Source organism: Anomaloglossus baeobatrachus, chromosome 9, assembly GCF_048569485.1.
Source record: "Anomaloglossus baeobatrachus isolate aAnoBae1 chromosome 9, aAnoBae1.hap1, whole genome shotgun sequence".
NCBI classification, from domain to species: Eukaryota; Metazoa; Chordata; class Amphibia; order Anura; family Aromobatidae; genus Anomaloglossus; species Anomaloglossus baeobatrachus.
This window is the reverse complement of record NC_134361.1, coordinates 209704898-209723256: the sequence shown is the minus strand read 5'-3', so window position 1 is coordinate 209723256 and position 18359 is coordinate 209704898. Positions and strand designations below refer to the sequence as shown.

General features: G+C 48.8%; 1 protein-coding gene across 3 annotated transcripts in view; it reads left to right on the top strand.

Moving 5' to 3' along the window:
* Positions 1-18359, top strand: part of COL5A1 (collagen type V alpha 1 chain) — a 399673-nt gene that overhangs the window by 222614 nt on the left and 158700 nt on the right. For all 3 annotated transcript variants that reach the window (XM_075324351.1, XM_075324352.1, XM_075324349.1), the window contains exon 2: positions 15702-15869. In XM_075324351.1, coding sequence (XP_075180466.1) covers positions 15702-15869 — 168 coding nt within the window. The remainder of the gene's footprint in view (positions 1-15701; positions 15870-18359) is intronic.

Here is an 18359-nt window from a genome sequence, read left to right as displayed (position 1 = left end):
GCGGGTCTCTGATGCTGGGGTAGTAGTGTGCGGTCTCTGATGCTGGGGTAGTAGTGTGGGGTCTCTGATGCTGGGGTAGTAGTGTGCGGGTCTCTGATGCTGGGGTAGTAGTGTGCGGGTCTCTGATGCTGGGGTAGTAGTGTGCGGGTCTCTGATGCTGGGGCAGTAGTGTGCGGGTCTCTGATGCTGGGGCGGTAGTGTGCAGGTCTCTGATGCTGGGGTAGTAGTGTGCGGTCTCTGATGCTGGGGTATTAGTGTGCGGGTCTCTGATGCTGGGGCGGTAGTGTGCGGTCTCTGATGCTGGGGTAGTAGTGTGCGGGTCTCTAATGCTGGGGTAGTAGTGTGCGGGTCTCTGATGCTGGGGTAGTAGTGTGCGGTCTCTGATGCTGGGGTAGTAGTGTGCAGGTCTCTGATGCTGGGTTAGTAGTGTGCGGTCTCTGATGCTGGGGTAGTAGTGTGCGGGTCTCTGATGCTGGGGTAGTAGTGTGCGGTCTCTGATGCTGGGGTAGTAGTGTGCGGGTCTCTAATGCTGGGGTAGTAGTGTGCGGGTCTCTGATGCTGGGGTAGTAGTGTGCGGTCTCTGATGCTGGAGTAGTAGTGTGCAGGTCTCTGATGCTGGGGTAGTAGTGTGCGGTCTCTGATGCTGGGGTAGTAGTGTGCGGTCTCTGATGCTGGGGTAGTAGTGTGCGGGTCTCTAATGCTGGGGTAGTAGTGTGCGGGTCTCTGATGCTGGGGTAGTAGTGTGCGGGTCTCTGATGCTGGGGTAGTAGTGTGCGGTCTCTGATGCTGGGGTAGTAGTGTGCGGGTCTCTGATGCTGGGGCAGTAGTGTGCGGGTCTCTGATGCTGGGGTAGTAGTGTGCGGTCTCTGATGCTGGGGTAGTAGTGTGCGGGTCTCTGATGCTGGGGTAGTAGTGTGCGGTCTCTGATGCTGGGGTAGTAGTGTGCGGGTCTCTGATGCTGGGGTAGTAGTGTGCGGTCTCTGATGCTGGGGTAGTAGTGTGCAGGTCTCTGATGCTGGGGTAGTAGTGTGCGGTCTCTGATGCTGGGGTAGTAGTGTGCGGGTCTCTGATGCTGGGGTAGTAGTGTGTGGTCTCTGATGCTGGGGTAGTAGTGTGCGGTCTCTGATGCTGGGGTAGTAGTGTGCGGTCTCTGATGCTGGGGTAGTAGTGTGCGGGTCTCTGATGCTGGGGTAGTAGTGTGCGGGTCTCTGATGCTGGGGTAGTAGTGTGCGGTCTCTGATGCTGGGGTAGTAGTGTGCGGGTCTCTGATGCTGGGGTAGTAGTGTGCGGGTCTCTGATGCTGGGGTAGTAGTGTGCGGTCTCTGATGCTGGGGTAGTAGTGTGCGGTCTCTGATGCTGGGGTAGTAGTGTGCGGGTCTCTGATGCTGGGGTAGTAGTGTGCGGTCTCTGATGCTGGGGTAGTAGTGTGCGGGTCTCTGATGCTGGGGTAGTAGTGTGTGGTCTCTGATGCTGGGGTAGTAGTGTGCGGTCTCTGATGCTGGGGTAGTAGTGTGCGGTCTCTGATGCTGGGGTAGTAGTGTGCGGGTCTCTGATGCTGGGGTAGTAGTGTGCGGGTCTCTGATGCTGGGGTAGTAGTGTGCGGTCTCTGATGCTGGGGTAGTAGTGTGCGGGTCTCTGATGCTGGGGTAGTAGTGTGCGGGTCTCTGATGCTGGGGTAATAGTGTGCGGGTCTCTGATGCTGGGGTAGTAGTGTGCGGTCTCTGATGCTGGGGTAGTAGTGTGCGGGTCTCTGATGCTGGGGTAGTAGTGTGCGGGTCTCTGATGCTGGGGTAGTAGTGTGCGGTCTCTGATGCTGGGGTAGTAGTGTGCGGTCTCTGATGCTGGGGTAGTAGTGTGCGGGTCTCTGATGCACATCCATTATATGAGCTGTTCATGAGACAGAAGAGACCTTCAGTAACCGGCTCATCCTTCTGAGGTGTAAGAAGGAAAAATATAGGAAATCATTTGTGCCAACTGCTATGGGAATGTACAACAATCACGTTAAGCGGGCTTTACACACTGCGATATCGGTCCCGATATCGCTAGCGTGGGTACCCGCCCCCATCTGTTCCGCGACACGGGCAAATCGCTGCCCGTTCCGCACAACATCGCCCAGACCCGTCACACATACTTACGTGCCGGCAACGTCGCTGTGATTGGTGAACCGCCTCCTTTCTAAGGGGGCGGTCCGTGCGGCGTCACTGAGCGGCTGCCCAATAGCAGCGGAGGGGCGGAGCTGAGCAGGACGTAACATCCCGCCCATCTCTTCCTTCCGCATAGCGGCCGGGCTCGTTCCTGCGTTGTCAAACGGAGCGATGTGTGCTGCCGCAGGAGTGACGAACTACATCGCTACTGCTGCAGTAACGATAATCGAGAATGGACCCCCATGTCACCGATGAGCGATTTTGCACGTTTTTGCAACGATGCAAAATCGCTCATCGGTGTCACACGCAACGGCATCGCTAATGCGGCTGGATGTGCGTCACCAATTCCGTGACCCCAACGAGTTCGCATTAGCGATGTCGCAGCGTGTAAAGCCCCCTTTAAATCTTCAAGGTGAATGTCTATTTTATTTTTTCTACTTTTCAGTTCCCCGCTGTGTATGTCCTAATCTAATGTATAATGTCCTTCTGTCAACTCCACTGTCTCATCAATTAAGTAATTCATGTTATGATTTAAGTTGTGCTTAAGCCACGGGATCAATAAAGTGTATCGTATCGTATAGAGTTAACATTATTGTCATCTACAGTATTTGGCCTACAAGGCTGATTTCGGAGTTGAGGTGACTCATTGTTTCTATCATTTTTTTACATGATTAATTTCTATGTGATTGATAACTTATTCCACTCTTAATTATTATCATATATGGCAGTATGAATGTTTGTATCTATTGATGATGAAGAGTAATCTGTACATTTGGGTAGACACCATCACACGTATTAGGGCCTATATATACATATTGCCTTAACTGGTAACCCTCCGGTTAGTTGGGTTAAGGATACTTTACATGCTGACGATCTCGTCAACGATGTGAAATTCTAGATCGCAAGTGCGATCTTTTGAGATCAAACATGCGTTAAATGACCTATGTGCGATCTCGAAAGATCGCACATGCGATCTAGAATTTCACATCGCTAACGAAAATCGCTAGCGCTGTCGCAGCATGTAAAGTAGCATTTGGCACTTTACTCGTTATAGGAGCGATACTTTATGATATTGTTTCAGCAATTGTCCTTCAAGAGCATTATGTATACATTGTTGCAGAGGTCGTGGTAATGGATTGTTTGTTTTTAATTGTTTTTCTATGTGTGTGTTTTCTATGGATTCAATAAAATGATATATTAATTGTAATTAGCAGTGCGCTTCTATTATGTGTGACCTTTTCTCTTGTTTGAATCAAGGGTATCATACAGTGGATCTGCCAGAGAAAACCACCTGGAGAGACACTGACTTCTCAAGTGCTCGGTCATACCCAGAGCACCTAATGCCTCATTTGTATATTTGTTCTAGCCAATTCCAGTGCTCAGGAATGCAGGAGCAGATTCAAATGTAAATTCATCGACACCTCTATATCTTCTAAGCCCTCCATGCCTATATATATATATATATATTTATATATATATATATATATATATATATATATATATCTATATGGTGGTTTGGGGGAGGTTGAGCTTACTGACACATTCTAATTTTGTTTTCATAAAAGTAAAATGCGAAGGAAATATATAGCATGGAACAGTATACTGTAGAGTGGGGAGAGTGAGTGCTTTGTCCTTTCACAGGACGCATCAGTAAAGCAGTTATATCCTTGTACATAGGGGCAGTATTATAGTAGTTATATTCTTGTACATAGGGGCAGTATTATAGTAGTTATATTCTTGTACATAGGGGCAGTATTATAGTAGTTATATTCTTGTACATAGGGAGCAGTATTATAGTAGTTATATTCCTGTACATAGGGGCAGTACTATAGTAGTTATATCCTTGTACATAGGAGCAGTATTATAGTAGTTATATTCTTGTACATAGGAGCAGTATTATAGTAGTTATATTCTTGTACATAGGGAGCAGTATTATAGTAGTTATATTCTTGTATATAGGAGGCAGTATTATAGTAGTTATATTCCTGTACATAGGGGGCAGTATTATAGTAGTTATATTCTTGTACATAGGGGCAGTATTATAGTAGTTATATTCTTGTACATAGGAGCAGTATTATAGTAGTTATATTCTTGTATATAGGAGCAGTATTATAGTAGTTATATTCTTGTATATAGGAGCAGTATTATAGTAGTTATATTCTTGTACATAGGAGCAGTATTATAGTAGTTATATTCTTGTATATAGGAGCAGTATTATAGTAGTTATCTTCTTGTACATAGGAGCAGTATTATAGTGGTTATATCCTTGTACATAGGGGCAGTATTATAGTAGTTATATTCTTGTACATAGGAGCAGTATTATAGTAGTTATATTCTTGTACATAGGGAGCAGTATTATAGTAGTTATATTCTTCTATATAGGAGGCAGTATTATAGTAGTTATATTCCTGTACATAGGGGGCAGTATTATAGTAGTTATCTTCTTGTACATAGGGGCAGTATTATAGTATTTATATTCCTGTATATAGGAGCAGTATTATAGTAGTTATATTCTTGTATATAGAGGGCAGTATTATAGTAGTTATATTCTTGTACATTGGAGCACTATTATAGTAGTTATATTCTTGTACATAGGGGCAGTATTATAGTAGCTACATTCTTGTACATAGGGGCAGTATTATAGTAGTTATATTCTTGTACATAGGAGCAGTATTATAGTAGTTATATTCTTGTACATAGGGGCAGTATTATAGTAGTTATATTCCTGTACATAGGGGCAGTAGTATATTTTGTAAATAGCAGTATAAAGCCTTGCCCTCCTTCCTCCAGGCCTCTTGCGCTGTGGGTCATCATGGCCCGGTCTTGATATCCTCGGTTTCCTCTATTCCTGGCTTGCTCCCTGACTCCCAGGATAGAAGATGAAAGCTGTATTTTTAGTCTGTAGTAGAAGGCACAGCTGATGATGGAGCTGGAGATGTTATCATCTTTCATAGTTTCCTACTTTTGGGAAGTCCGGTTTCCTGGTTCCTGGCAGGAGGCTATAGGTGATGGGTCCCATATCTTAACAGATGGGAGCGGGTCATGTCCCGGCGTTGTGTTTGGCTGTTCTGATGGTGGGATGTAATGTCTGCAGACATCGGGCAGATTTATTCGTACAGTCTGATTTGTAGACAGCTGTTATTCTAGACAGTCTGTAATTGGTTGGACAAGGGCGGATTGTGTCTAATACAGATAACAAATAAGGTGCAAATCACGAACGACCGTTCTCTTCTTGTACAAATTGTAGCAGAATTCAGACGTTTTTTAGTAAATCTCCCATCATGTACTTGTAATTTTTTCCAAAACAATAGAAGTAAAATCTACTATTTTGTTATTGTTGTCAGCAGCGACTTTTCGATTTCAGTTTTTTCAAAAGTTGAATTATAACTAATGTATCCACCGTTTTCGCTGGTTGCCGGGTGGTGGCAATGCCGTCCTTGTGATATCTCTAGCACTGATACAGGACATGCCGGGTGGTGGTGATGCCATCCTTGTGATATTGCTAGCTCTGATACAGAACATGCCGGGTGGTGGCAATGCCGTCCTTGTGATATCCCTATCACTGATATAGAACATGCCGGGTGGTGGCAATGCCGCCCTTGTGATATCCCTAGCACTGATACAGAACATGCCAGGTGGTGGCAATGCCGTCCTTGTGATATCCCTAGCACTGATACAGAACATGCCGGGTGGTGGCAATGCCGTCCTTGTGATATCTCTAGCACTGATACAGAACATGTCGGGTGGTGGCAATGCCATCCTTGTGATATCCCTAGCACTGATACAGAACATGCCGGGTGGTGGCAATGCCGTCCTTGTGATATCCCTAGCACTGATACAGGACATGCCGGGTGGTGGCAATGCCGTCCTTGTGATATCTCTAGCTCTGATACAGAACATGCCGGGTGGTGGCAATGCCGTCCTTGTGATATCTCTAGCACTGATACAGAACATGTCGGGTGGTGGCAATGCCATCCTTGTGATATCCCTAGCACTGATACAGAACATGCCGGGTGGTGGCAATGCCGTCCTTGTGATATCCCTAGCACTGATACAGGACATGCCGGGTGGTGGCAATGCCGTCCTTGTGATATCTCTAGCTCTGATACAGGACATGCCGGGTGGTGGCAATGCCGTCCTTGTGATATCCCTAGCACTGATACAGGACATGCCGGGTGGTGGCAATGCCGTCCTTGTGATATCTCTAGCACTGATACAGGACATGTCGGGTGGTGGCGATGCCGTCCTTGTGATATCTCTAGCACTGATACAGAACATGTCGGGTGGTGGCAATGGCGCCCTTGTGATATCCCTAGCACTGATACAGAACATGCCGGGTGGTGGCAATGCCGTCCTTGTGACATCCCTAGCACTGATACAGAATATGCCGGGTGGTGGTGATGCCATCCTTGTGATATCCCTAGCACTGATACAGGACATGCCGGGTGGTGGCAATGCCGTCCTTGTGACATCCCTAGCACTGATACAGAACATGCCGGGTGGTGGCAATGCCATCCTTGTGATATATCTAGCTCTGATACAGAACATGTCGGGTGGTGGCAATGCCATCCTTGTGATATATCTAGCTCTGATACAGAACATGTCGGGTGGTGGCAATGCCATCCTTGTGACATCCCTAGCACTGATACAGAACATGTCGGGTGGTGGAAATGCCGCCCTTGTGATATCCCTAGCACTGATACAGAACATGCCGGGTGGTGGTGATGCCGTCCTTGTGATATCCCTAGCACTGATACAGAACATGCTGGGTGGTGGCAATGCCATCCTTGTGATATCCCTAGCACTGATACAGAACATGCCGGGTGGTGGCAATGCCGCCCTTGTGATATCCCTAGCACTGATACAGAACATGCCGGGTGGTGGTGATGCCATCCTTGTGATATCCCTAGCTCTGATACAGAACATGCCGGGTGGTGGCGATGCCATCCTTGTGATATCCCTAGCACTGATACAGAACATGCCGGGTGGTGGCGATGCCATCCTTGTGATATCCCTAGCGCTGATACAGAACATGCCGGGTGGTGGCAATGCCGTCCTTGTGATATCCCTAGCTCTGATACAGAACATGCCGGGTGGTGGCAATGCCGTCCTTGTGATATCCCTAGCTCTGATACAGAACATGCCGGGTGGTGGCAATGCCGTTTTTGTGATATCCCTAGCACTGATACAGAACATGCCGGGTGGTGGCAATGCCGTCCTTGTGATATCCCTAGCACTGATACAGAACATGCCGGGTGGTGGTGATGCCGTCCTTGTGATATCCCTAGCACTGATACAGAACATGCCGGGTGGTGGTGATGCCATCCTTGTGATATCCCTAGCTCTGATACAGAACATGCCGGGTGGTGGCAATGCCGTCCTTGTGATATCCCTAGCACTGATACAGAACATGCCGGGTGGTGGTGATGCCGTCCTTGTGATATCCCTAGCACTGATACAGAACATGCCGGGTGGTGGTGATGCCATCCTTGTGATATCCCTAGCTCTGATACAGAACATGCCGGGTGGTGGTGATGCCGTCCTTGTGATATCCCTAGCTCTGATACAGAACATGCCGGGTGGTGGTGATGCCATCCTTGTGATATCCCTAGCTCTGATACAGAACATGCCGGGTGGTGGTGATGCCGTCCTTGTGATATCCCTAGCACTGATACAGAACATGCCGGGTGGTGGTGATGCCATCCTTGTGATATCCCTAGCTCTGATACAGAACATGCCGGGTGGTGGTGATGCCATCCTTGTGATATCCCTAGTTCTGATACAGAACATGCCGGGTGGTAGTGATGCCGTCCTTGTGATATCCCTAGCACTGATACAGAACATGCCGGGTGGTGGTGATGCCATCCTTGTGATATCCCTAGCTCTGATACAGAACATGCCGGGTGGTGGTGATGCCGTCCTTGTGATATCCCTAGCACTGATACAGAACATGCCGGGTGGTGGTGATGCCATCCTTGTGATATCCCTAGCTCTGATACAGAACATGCCGGGTGGTGGTGATGCCATCCTTGTGATATCCCTAGCTCTGATACAGAACATGCCGGGTGGTGGTGATGCCGTCCTTGTGATATCCCTAGCACTGATACAGAACATGCCGGGTGGTGGTGATGCCGTCCTTGTGATATCCCTAGCACTGATACAGAACATGCCGGGTGGTGGTGATGCCATCCTTGTGATATCCCTAGCTCTGATACAGAACATGCCGGGTGGTGGCGATGCCATCCTTGTGATATCCCTAGCACTGATACAGAACATGCCGGGTGGTGGCGATGCCATCCTTGTGATATCCCTAGCGCTGATACAGAACATGCCGGGTGGTGGCAATGCCGTCCTTGTGATATCCCTAGCTCTGATACAGAACATGCCGGGTGGTGGCAATGCCGTCCTTGTGATATCCCTAGCTCTGATACAGAACATGCCGGGTGGTGGCAATGCCGTTTTTGTGATATCCCTAGCACTGATACAGAACATGCCGGGTGGTGGCAATGCCGTCCTTGTGATATCCCTAGCACTGATACAGAACATGCCGGATGGTGGCAATGCCGTCCTTGTGATATCCCTAGCACTGATACAGAACATGCCGGGTGGTGGCAATGCCGTCCTTGTGATATCCCTAGCACTGATACAGAACATGCCGGGTGGTGGCAATGCCGTCCTTGTGATATCCCTAGCACTGATACAGAACATGCCGGGTGGTGGCAATGCCGCCCTTGTGATATCCCTAGCACTGATACAGAACATGCCGGGTGGTGGCAATGCCGTCCTTGTGATATCCCTAGCTCTGATACAGAACATGCCGGGTGGTGGTGATGCCATCCTTGTGATATCCCTAGCACTGATACAGGACATGCCGGGTGGTGGCAATGCCGTCCTTGTGACATCCCTAGCACTGATACAGAACATGCCGGGTGGTGGCAATGCCATCCTTGTGATATATCTAGCTCTGATACAGAACATGTCGGGTGGTGGCAATGCCATCCTTGTGATATATCTAGCTCTGATACAGAACATGCCGGGTGGTGGCAATGCCATCCTTGTGACATCCCTAGCACTGATACAGAACATGTCGGGTGGTGGCGATGCCATCCTTGTGATATCCCTAGCTCTGATACAGAACATGCCGGGTGGTGGCGATGCCATTCTTGTGATATCCCTAGCACTGATACAGAACATGCCGGGTGGTGGCGATGCCATCCTTGTGATATCCCTAGCGCTGATACAGAACATGCCGGGTGGTGGCAATGCCGTCCTTGTGATATCCCTAGCACTGATACAGAACATGCCGGGTGGTGGCGATGCCATCCTTGTGATATCCCTAGCACTGATACAGAACATGCCGGGTGGTGGCGATGCCATCCTTGTGATATCCCTAGCGCTGATACAGAACATGCCGGGTGGTGGCAATGCCGTCCTTGTGATATCCCTAGCACTGATACAGAACATGCCGGGTGGTGGCGATGCCATCCTTGTGATATCCCTAGCTCTGATACAGAACATGCCGGGTGGTGGCGATGCCATCCTTGTGATATCCCTAGCACTGATACAGAACATGCCGGGTGGTGGCGATGCCATCCTTGTGATATCCCTAGCGCTGATACAGAACATGCCGGGTGGTGGCAATGCCGTCCTTGTGATATCCCTAGCGCTGATACAGAACATGCCGGGTGGTGGCGATGCCATCCTTGTGATATCCCTAGCACTGATACAGAACATGCCGGGTGGTGGCGATGCCATCCTTGTGATATCCCTAGCGCTGATACAGAACATGCCGGGTGGTGGCGATGCCGTCCTTGTGATATCCCTAGCACTGATACAGAACATGCCGGGTGGTGGCGATGCCATCCTTGTGATATCCCTAGCTCTGATACAGAACATGCCGGGTGGTGGTGATGCCGTCCTTGTGATATTGCTAGCTTGGGTCATGGTGTCCCCTCTCCTGTCTGGGAAGTTTCCCTTCACTGGGGCAGTGGGAATTTTGGCATTTTGTTTTTGGGTTCTCAGGACGTTTGTGTCTATGAATTAAGCTCTGTTTAACGTTCCTCCGAGGCTCATCAGTGGTGGCTTGTAATGCAGTATACAATATGGACGGCCTCTGCCTGCAGCTATGACGTTAGGATGGTAACCTGGTCCATATAGAGAGGTCATGTCCAACCCGGTATAGGGCAAGTTTGCTAATGTGCCAGATGAATGGGTCACTCAGCAAGGAAATCATGGTGACTGATGGATAGATCTTATTGTAATGAATATATTATTATTATTATTATTTATTTTTATAGCGCCATTCATTCCATGGCGCTTTACAGTGAAAGAGGGTATACATACAACAATTTGTCAAATTTGTCATGAACAGCCGGGGGAGTCACTCAGAAATCCGCAGCTGTTCACTGATTTGTTACACACGACTACTCTCTAGCGCCCCCCTTGTCTGTAGGCCACTTTTGGTACTGCAGGACAATGCATAAGATGAGGCTGCTGAGCTGATAATGCTCGATATTGGAGGTCTCACAGCAAGGGCAAATGTATATATCCCCGATTCCCACTAATGGAATATATATATACCTCGGTACCCTTAATGATAGCACTCCAATAATTCTATGCAATAACAATTACGCTGCCACCACCGGACGTTTCACAGGCAGTCCGGGTACCCGTTACAGATAGCATAAGGCCCGTCGGGGTTTCTGGATTCGTATATAAAGCATGAGGGAAGGAAACTACTAAATTTATTTATATTTAATCCGAAAATAGGCAGTGTTTAAAGAATATACAAGAATTTACAAAAAGGAACAATACACATTACGGCATAGACAGTTACATTAAAATAAAAGGTATAAAAGTGAAACTTGCTAAACTCGTGCCCTCGAAGTGACGTCCAAGCTTAGGGAGGGAGGGAACTCCAAGATGGTAGAAGAGCGGCCAGCATCACCCTTTCTGATGCCCTCCAAAGTACTGACATATTCATGCACATTCCTCATATTGCCCTTGGCTCAGCCATTACTGAGCTTCCACAGACGTCACTTGCCCCCCGTCCGCTCCCCACCACCCCTTTCCCCCAGATCTAATGATGGAGACTTGCTTCCACATCCTCGCTGCCAGGTGATGACTTTACAGTTGGCACTCACGGCCTTTATGGTTATGCACCATCACCTGTGCCACGTAGCAATGACGGGGTACCGGCCCCCGTGCAGCATTACAGGGGACTTCAATCATTTAGGTATGGATAATAACAGCCCCCTATTCAGGAAATAATGTCTGCACGGAGGAAACACTTATCTAAAGAAAATCCGAATAAACCGCAGTGATATTGAATGTGACATTGTTATTTTTTGGATAATTGAGAGAGACATTGCTTGCTTTAATATATTTTGCCTCCTGATTGATGTGGTAATCTGCTTCATTGTTCCGCACCGTGGCATGTGACAAATTGTGAATGTCACTGGGAGCTTTTTAGTGCCAGAGATGTATTAATTCTCCGTTCCCAAGCTGACATTTCTCCTACGTTATGTATGTCTGCATTATCCTCTGCAGTCAGCCCCTAGACATGGCAGCCGGCAGCCATCAGCGTTCAGTGGCTTCATCTTATCAATTTATGTCTAGTGTTGAGCGGACCCGAACTGTAAAAATCTGGATCCGCGCGGTTTCAGCACCCGATCCGGGTCCGACCCGGACGCCGGAATCCGGCTGCACGATCCGGATCCGAGATTTTTTTTTCTCTCCTCTCTCTCCTCTCTCTCTCTCCTCTCTCTCTCCTCTCTATCTCCTCCCTCTCTCTCTCTCTCCTCTATCTCTCCTCTCGCTCTCTCCTCTCTCTCTCTCCTCTGTCTCTCCTCTCGCTCTCTCCTCTCGCTCTCTCCTCTCGCTCTTTCCTCTCTCTCTCCTCTCTCCTCTCTCTCTCTCTCGCTCTCTCCTCTCGCTCACTCTCCTCTCTCCTCTCTCTCCTCTCGCTCTCCTCTCTCTCTCTTCTCTCCTCTCGCTCTCTCCTCTCACTCTCTCCTCTCGCTCTCTCCTCCCTCTCTGTCTCCTCTGTCTCTCCTCTCGCTCTCTCCTCTCTCTCTCCTCTCTCTCCTCTCTCTCTCTCGCTCTCTCCTCTCGCTCTCTCCTCTCGCTCACTCTCCTCTCTCCTCTCCTCTCGCTCTCCTCTCTCTCTCTTCTCTCCTCTCGCTCTCCTCTCACTCTCTCCTCTCGCTCTCCTCTCTCTCCTCTCTCTCTCTCTCGCTCTCTCCTCTCGCTCTCTCCTCTCGCTCACTCTCTTCTCTCCTCTCGCTCTCTCCTCTCGCTCTCTCCTCTCTCTCTCTTCTCTCCTCTCGCTCTCTCCTCTCACTCTCTCCTCTCACTCTCTCCTCCCTCTCTGTCTCCTCTGTCTCTCCTCTCGCTCTCTCCCTCTCCTCTCTCTCTCCTCTCTTCTCTCCTCTCGCTCTCTCCTCTCTCTCTCTCCTCTGTCTCTCCTCTCGCTCTCTCCTCTCTCTCTCTCCTCTCTCCTCTCGCTCACTCTCCTCTCTCTCTCCTCTCTCTCTCTCTCCTCTCGCTCTCTCTTCTCTCTCTCTCTCCTCTTTCGCTCCCCATTGACTTATATGTGCCCGGATTCAGGATCGGATCCGGACTTCTTTGTCAACCCGCCACTGATCCGCCGGACCCGGATTATGAACAATCCGCTCAACTCTATTTATGTCCTTCAGGGACCTGCATGTGAAAGTCCAGACTTGCTGTATGTGAGATATGCCTGAGAAAGTCATTTAGTAGATTGGGCTCTTTTTCTTTATTATGCTGAAAAACTAATCCGTTTAGTGTATCATCTATTATCTCTGCTGATATTACTGTAAGGTTTGGTTACCATTTCCGTTGCATTGTCTTGTCAGGGGCGATCATATCATTGGTGCAGCTCTCCAAGAGGTAAAGGGGGGCCGCTACCACCCCCCCAAAGCAGGTGGAATTGTTTATTATGGTGAACTACTAGACTGCAAAGCACCCATCTGCGTTTTGTAATAACATATGTGACCCTCTTCAGCCGCCTTACCTTTTGTCATAAATGCAGAAATATTTTTACTGCCACCAAAGTTGGTTTTCATTATTATTTTTGCATGGTATGTGAATATCCTCACATGTGTGGACACAAGTTCCCATGCATGCAGCTGCCTCCTGTGCTTTAATGCAATGGATATTATATTCTCTGTCTATGAGTTTTAGTCACTTTACCCCATTTTCTGGAACAGTTCTGTACATTTGTCTACTGAAGCTCTACCGAGCTTTAAGTCGTGATGATGAGCTGGTTGGATTGGGCTAATACATTCTAGTATAGTGGATGTGGAGCCAATAGATAGACCTGCGTTGTCATGATGTGTAGCAGATAGACCTGTGTTGTCTGGATATGGAGCCAATAGACCTGCGTTGTCTAGATGTGAAGCCGGTAGACCAGCGTTGTCTGGATGTGTAGCCGATATAGACCTGCATTGTCTGGATGTGGAGCAGAGAGACCTGCGTTGTCCACATTTGGAGCCAATAGACCTGTGCTGTCTAGCTGTGGAGCAGATAGACCTGCGTTGTCTGGATGTGAAGTCGGTAGACCGGCGTTGTCTGGATGTGGAGCCGGTAGACCTGCGTTGTCTGGATGTGGAGCCAATAGACCTGCATTATCTAGATGTGGAGCCAATAGATCTGCGTTGTCTGGATGTGGAGCCGGTAGACCTGCGTTGTCTGGATGTGGAGCCGGTAGACCTGCATTGTCTGGATGTGGAGCCGGTAGACCTGCATTGTCTGGATGTGGAGCCAATAGACCTGCATTATCTAGATGTGGAGCTGATAGACCTGCCTTGTCTGGATGTGTAGCCAATAGATCTGCGTTGTCTGGATGTGGAGCGGATAGATCTGCGTTGTCTGGATGTGGAGCTGATAGACCTGCATTGTCTGGATGTGGAGCCAATAGACCTGCATTATCTAGATGTGGAGCTGATAGACCTGCCTTGTCTGGATGTGTAGCCAATAGATCTGCGTTGTCTGGATGTGGAGCGGATAGATCTGCGTTGTCTGGATGTGGAGCTGATAGACCTGCATTGTCTGGATGTGGAGCCAATAGACCTGCATTATCTAGATGTGGAGCCAATAGAACTGCGTTGTCTTGATGTGAAGCAGATACACCTGCATTGTTCTGGATGTGAAGCAGATACACCTGCATTGTTCTGGATGTGGAGCGGATAGACCTGCCTTGTCTGGATGTGGAGCTGATAGACCTGCCTTGTCTGGATGTGGAGCTGATAGACCTGCGTTGTCTGGATGTGGAGCTGATAGACCTGCCTTGTCTGGATGTGGAGCGGATAGACCTGCCTTGTCTGGATGTGGAGCGGATAGACCTGCCTTGTCTGGATGTGGAGCTGATAGACCTGCCTTGTCTGGATGTGGAGCTGATAGACCTGCCTTGTCTGGATGTGGAGCGGATAGACCTGCCTTGTCTGGATGTGGAGCGGATAGACCTGCCTTGTCTGGATGTGGAGCGGATAGACCTGCCTTGTCTGGATGTGAAGCAGATACACCTGCCTTGTCTGGATGTGGAGCTGATAGACCTGCCTTGTCTGGATGTGGAGCTGATAGACCTGCCTTGTCTGGATGTGGAGCGGATAGACCTGCGTTGTCTGGATGTGAAGCAGATACACCTGCATTGTTCTGGATGTGGAGCCGATAGACCTGCATTGTTCTGGATGTGGAGCCGATAGACCTGCCTTGTCTGGATGTGGAGCCGATAGACCTGCCTTGTCTGGATGTGGAGCTGATAGACCTGCCTTGTCTGGATGTGGAGCGGATAGACCTGCCTTGTCTGGATGTGGAGCGGATAGACCTGCCTTGTCTGGATGTGGAGCGGATAGACCTGCCTTGTCTGGATGTGAAGCAGATACACCTGCCTTGTCTGGATGTGGAGCTGATAGACCTGCCTTGTCTGGATGTGGAGCTGATAGACCTGCCTTGTCTGGATGTGGAGCGGATAGACCTGCGTTGTCTGGATGTGAAGCAGATACACCTGCATTGTTCTGGATGTGGAGCCGATAGACCTGCATTGTTCTGGATGTGGAGCCGATAGACCTGCCTTGTCTGGATGTGGAGCCGATAGACCTGCCTTGTCTGGATGTGGAGCCGATAGACCTGCCTTGTCTGGATGTGGAGCTGATAGACCTGCGTTGTTGGGCGACATGAGCTGCTTGCAGCTGCCGGTCCTGTCAGTGTTGCTGACTTTATGAAGCCAACTGTGTAGGAAAGCACTAATGCTTTGTCCCGGCCGTGGTCGGCTGCTTCTTTTATTAGAGGTACAGCTAGAATGAGGGGGTATCTCGAGGTTAGATGTTTGCCCTTTCTGGTGGCCTTCAGAGATAATACAAGACTCCGTAGATAGAAGACCTTTGCATAACGTCTTCTCGGCCCGAGGTCCCTGGCGCCATCATCTTTCTCTACAAACCTCATAAAACCTTTTCATAGAGTGTTTGTGTCAGGATTGTATGTCTGTAAATACCACATGGGACTAACACGATTTCTGTTTCTCTCCTTCTCTGACAGGTGAACCCGCAGACATATTGAAGGTTTTAGATTTTCACAATTTACCTGATGGAGTCAAAAAAACCACAGGGTTTTGTTCGAGCAGAAAATCCTCAAAGGGACCAGATGTGGCATACAGAGTGTCCAAAAGCGCACAGCTCAGCGCCCCTACCAAGCAGCTGTTCCCAGGTAAGGCCTGACTGTCAGGTGTAGAAATAGAACCCTGAATCTTGTATGGTTTAGATACCATCCGGGACTTTAAGGTCACGTTCACATGTCCAGTATTTGTCGAGTTTTTTACATCCGTATTTGAAGCCAAAACCAGGAGTGGAACAATCAGAAGATAATTTTTTTTGTACCCTCTCCTAGTTTCGGCTTAAAAAACTGAGGTCTAAAACTCACCAAATACTCATCGTGTGCCCGTGGCTCAAAGCCTCATTCACACTTCAGTGTCATCATAGTTTGGTCCAATTTTCATCAGTTTTTCTATGTGAAAAAAATTCTTTACCTTCTCGTATCCAACAGTCCATGAAAAATGGAAGGCATCGGAGTGCGGTCTGATTTTTTTTTTCCCATGCACCCATAGGTTTGCATTGTTGAGTTTGATCTAAAGGGTACTTTGCACGTTGCGACATCGCTAGCCGATTGTAGCGATGCCGAGCGTGATAGTCCCCGCCCCTGTCGCAGCTGCGATATCTTGTGATAGCTGCCGTAGCGAATATTATCGCCACGGCAGCTTCACACGCACTCACCTGCCCTGCGACGTCGCTCTGGCCGGCGACCCGCCTCCTTCCTAAGGGGGTGGGTCGTGCGGCGTCACAGCGACGTCACACGGCAGGCGGCCAATAGAAGCGGAGGGGCGGAGATGAGCGGGACATAAACATCCCGCCCACCTCCTTCCTTCCGCATAGCCGGTGGACGCAGGTAAGGAGATGTTCCTCGCTCCTGCGGCTTCACACACAGCGATGTGTTCTGCCGTAGGAACGAGGAACAACAACGTATCTCCTATTGGTGCGACATTATGAAAATGACCGACGGTACACAGATCACCGATTTACGACGCTTTTGCGATCGTTTATCGGCGCATCTAGGCTTTACACGTTACGACGTCGTTACCGGCGCCGGATGTACGTCACTTTCGATTTGACCCTGACGATATTGCAGTAGCGATGTCGCAACGTGCAAAGTACCCCTAACATTCGGATCAATATCTGACAATCCCAGACATCAAAATCGGTGCGAATGAGGCCTAAAGGAACATGGACTAGGACATTTGTTTTTCTTTTTTTTTACAATTTTGTTGGAAATGTTCTTTACATCTGGAATTCATAGAGATACGGGGGCATCAGTGCAAAACCTGACAAGTCTCAACCTCTAGAGGAATGAGCAGCAATGCTTTATCCTGATGGATGTCCTAGATGCATCTCTGTGACAGGGCAGCTGCTCATCCTCAGTGAGGTCACAACCCTCCTCCTCAGATCAGCATAGCACCGGGGTGCAGGACGGGAGCCCCGGGCACATGATGTGATAGGATCAAGGCTAACCCCACAGGAGGCACCAGGAATTCACAGACTCCTAGTAAATCGCAGCCTACATGTCATATACTACTCACTTCTGCTGGGAGTTGGAGAATGTCAGAGTTATTGTATGATATTTCTTTTTTCTGAGGTGCAAAATTTCTGCCTAGTCCTGGTAACTCTGTGTACACCCAGATCTAGAGGGAAAGGATAATCACAGATTGCATGTACAGAATAGGTCACACATCCAGCACTTACATAACACAAGTCTTAACTTGTGTTCAAATTGGTCCACTAAAATGTATATACACTATTCACAAAAAACGAAGGATGTTTGGCTTTCGGGTGGAATTTATAGAAAACTGAAAAAGTGGCCAGAGGACGTGCACTTCTCTGCTTTTCTCTGACTCTTCCAGTCTCTCTGTGTCCCTGTACAACTGCGGGTGACGCTCTAAGTTCAGTGGCCATTTCTCTGCCTTTCTGTGACTCTTCCAGTCTCTCTGTATAACCTGCTGGTGACACTCTGTGACGCTCTAGGCTTAGTGGCCACTTCTCTGCTTTTCTCTGACTCTTCCAGTCTCTGTGTCTCAGTACAACCTGCTGGTGACACTCTGTGACTCTCCAAGCTCAGTGGCCACTTCTCTGCTTTTCTCTGACTCTTCCAGTCTCTCTGTACAACCTGCTGGTGACACTCTGTGATGCTCTAAGCTCAGTGGACACTTCTCTGCCTCTCTGTGGCTCTTTCAGTCTCTCTATGTCTCTGTATAACCTGCTGGTGACACTCTGTGATGCTCTAAGCTTAGTGGGCATTTCTCTGACTCTTCCAGTCTCTGTGTCTCAGTACAACCTTCTGGTGACACTCTGTGATGCTATAAGCTCAGTGGCCACTTCTCTGCTTTTCTGTGACTCTTCCAGTCTCTCTGTGTCTCTATACAACCTGCTGGTGACACTCTGTGACGCTCTAAGCTCAGTGGCCACTTCTCTGCCTTTCTGTGACTCTTCCAGTTTCTCTGTGTCTCTATACAACCTGCTGGTGACACTCTGTGACGCTCTAAGCTCAGTGGTCACTTCTCTGCCTTTCTGTGACTCTTCCAGTCTCTCTGTGTCTCTATACAACCTGCTGGTGACACTCTGTGACGCTTTAAGCTCAGTGGCCACTTCT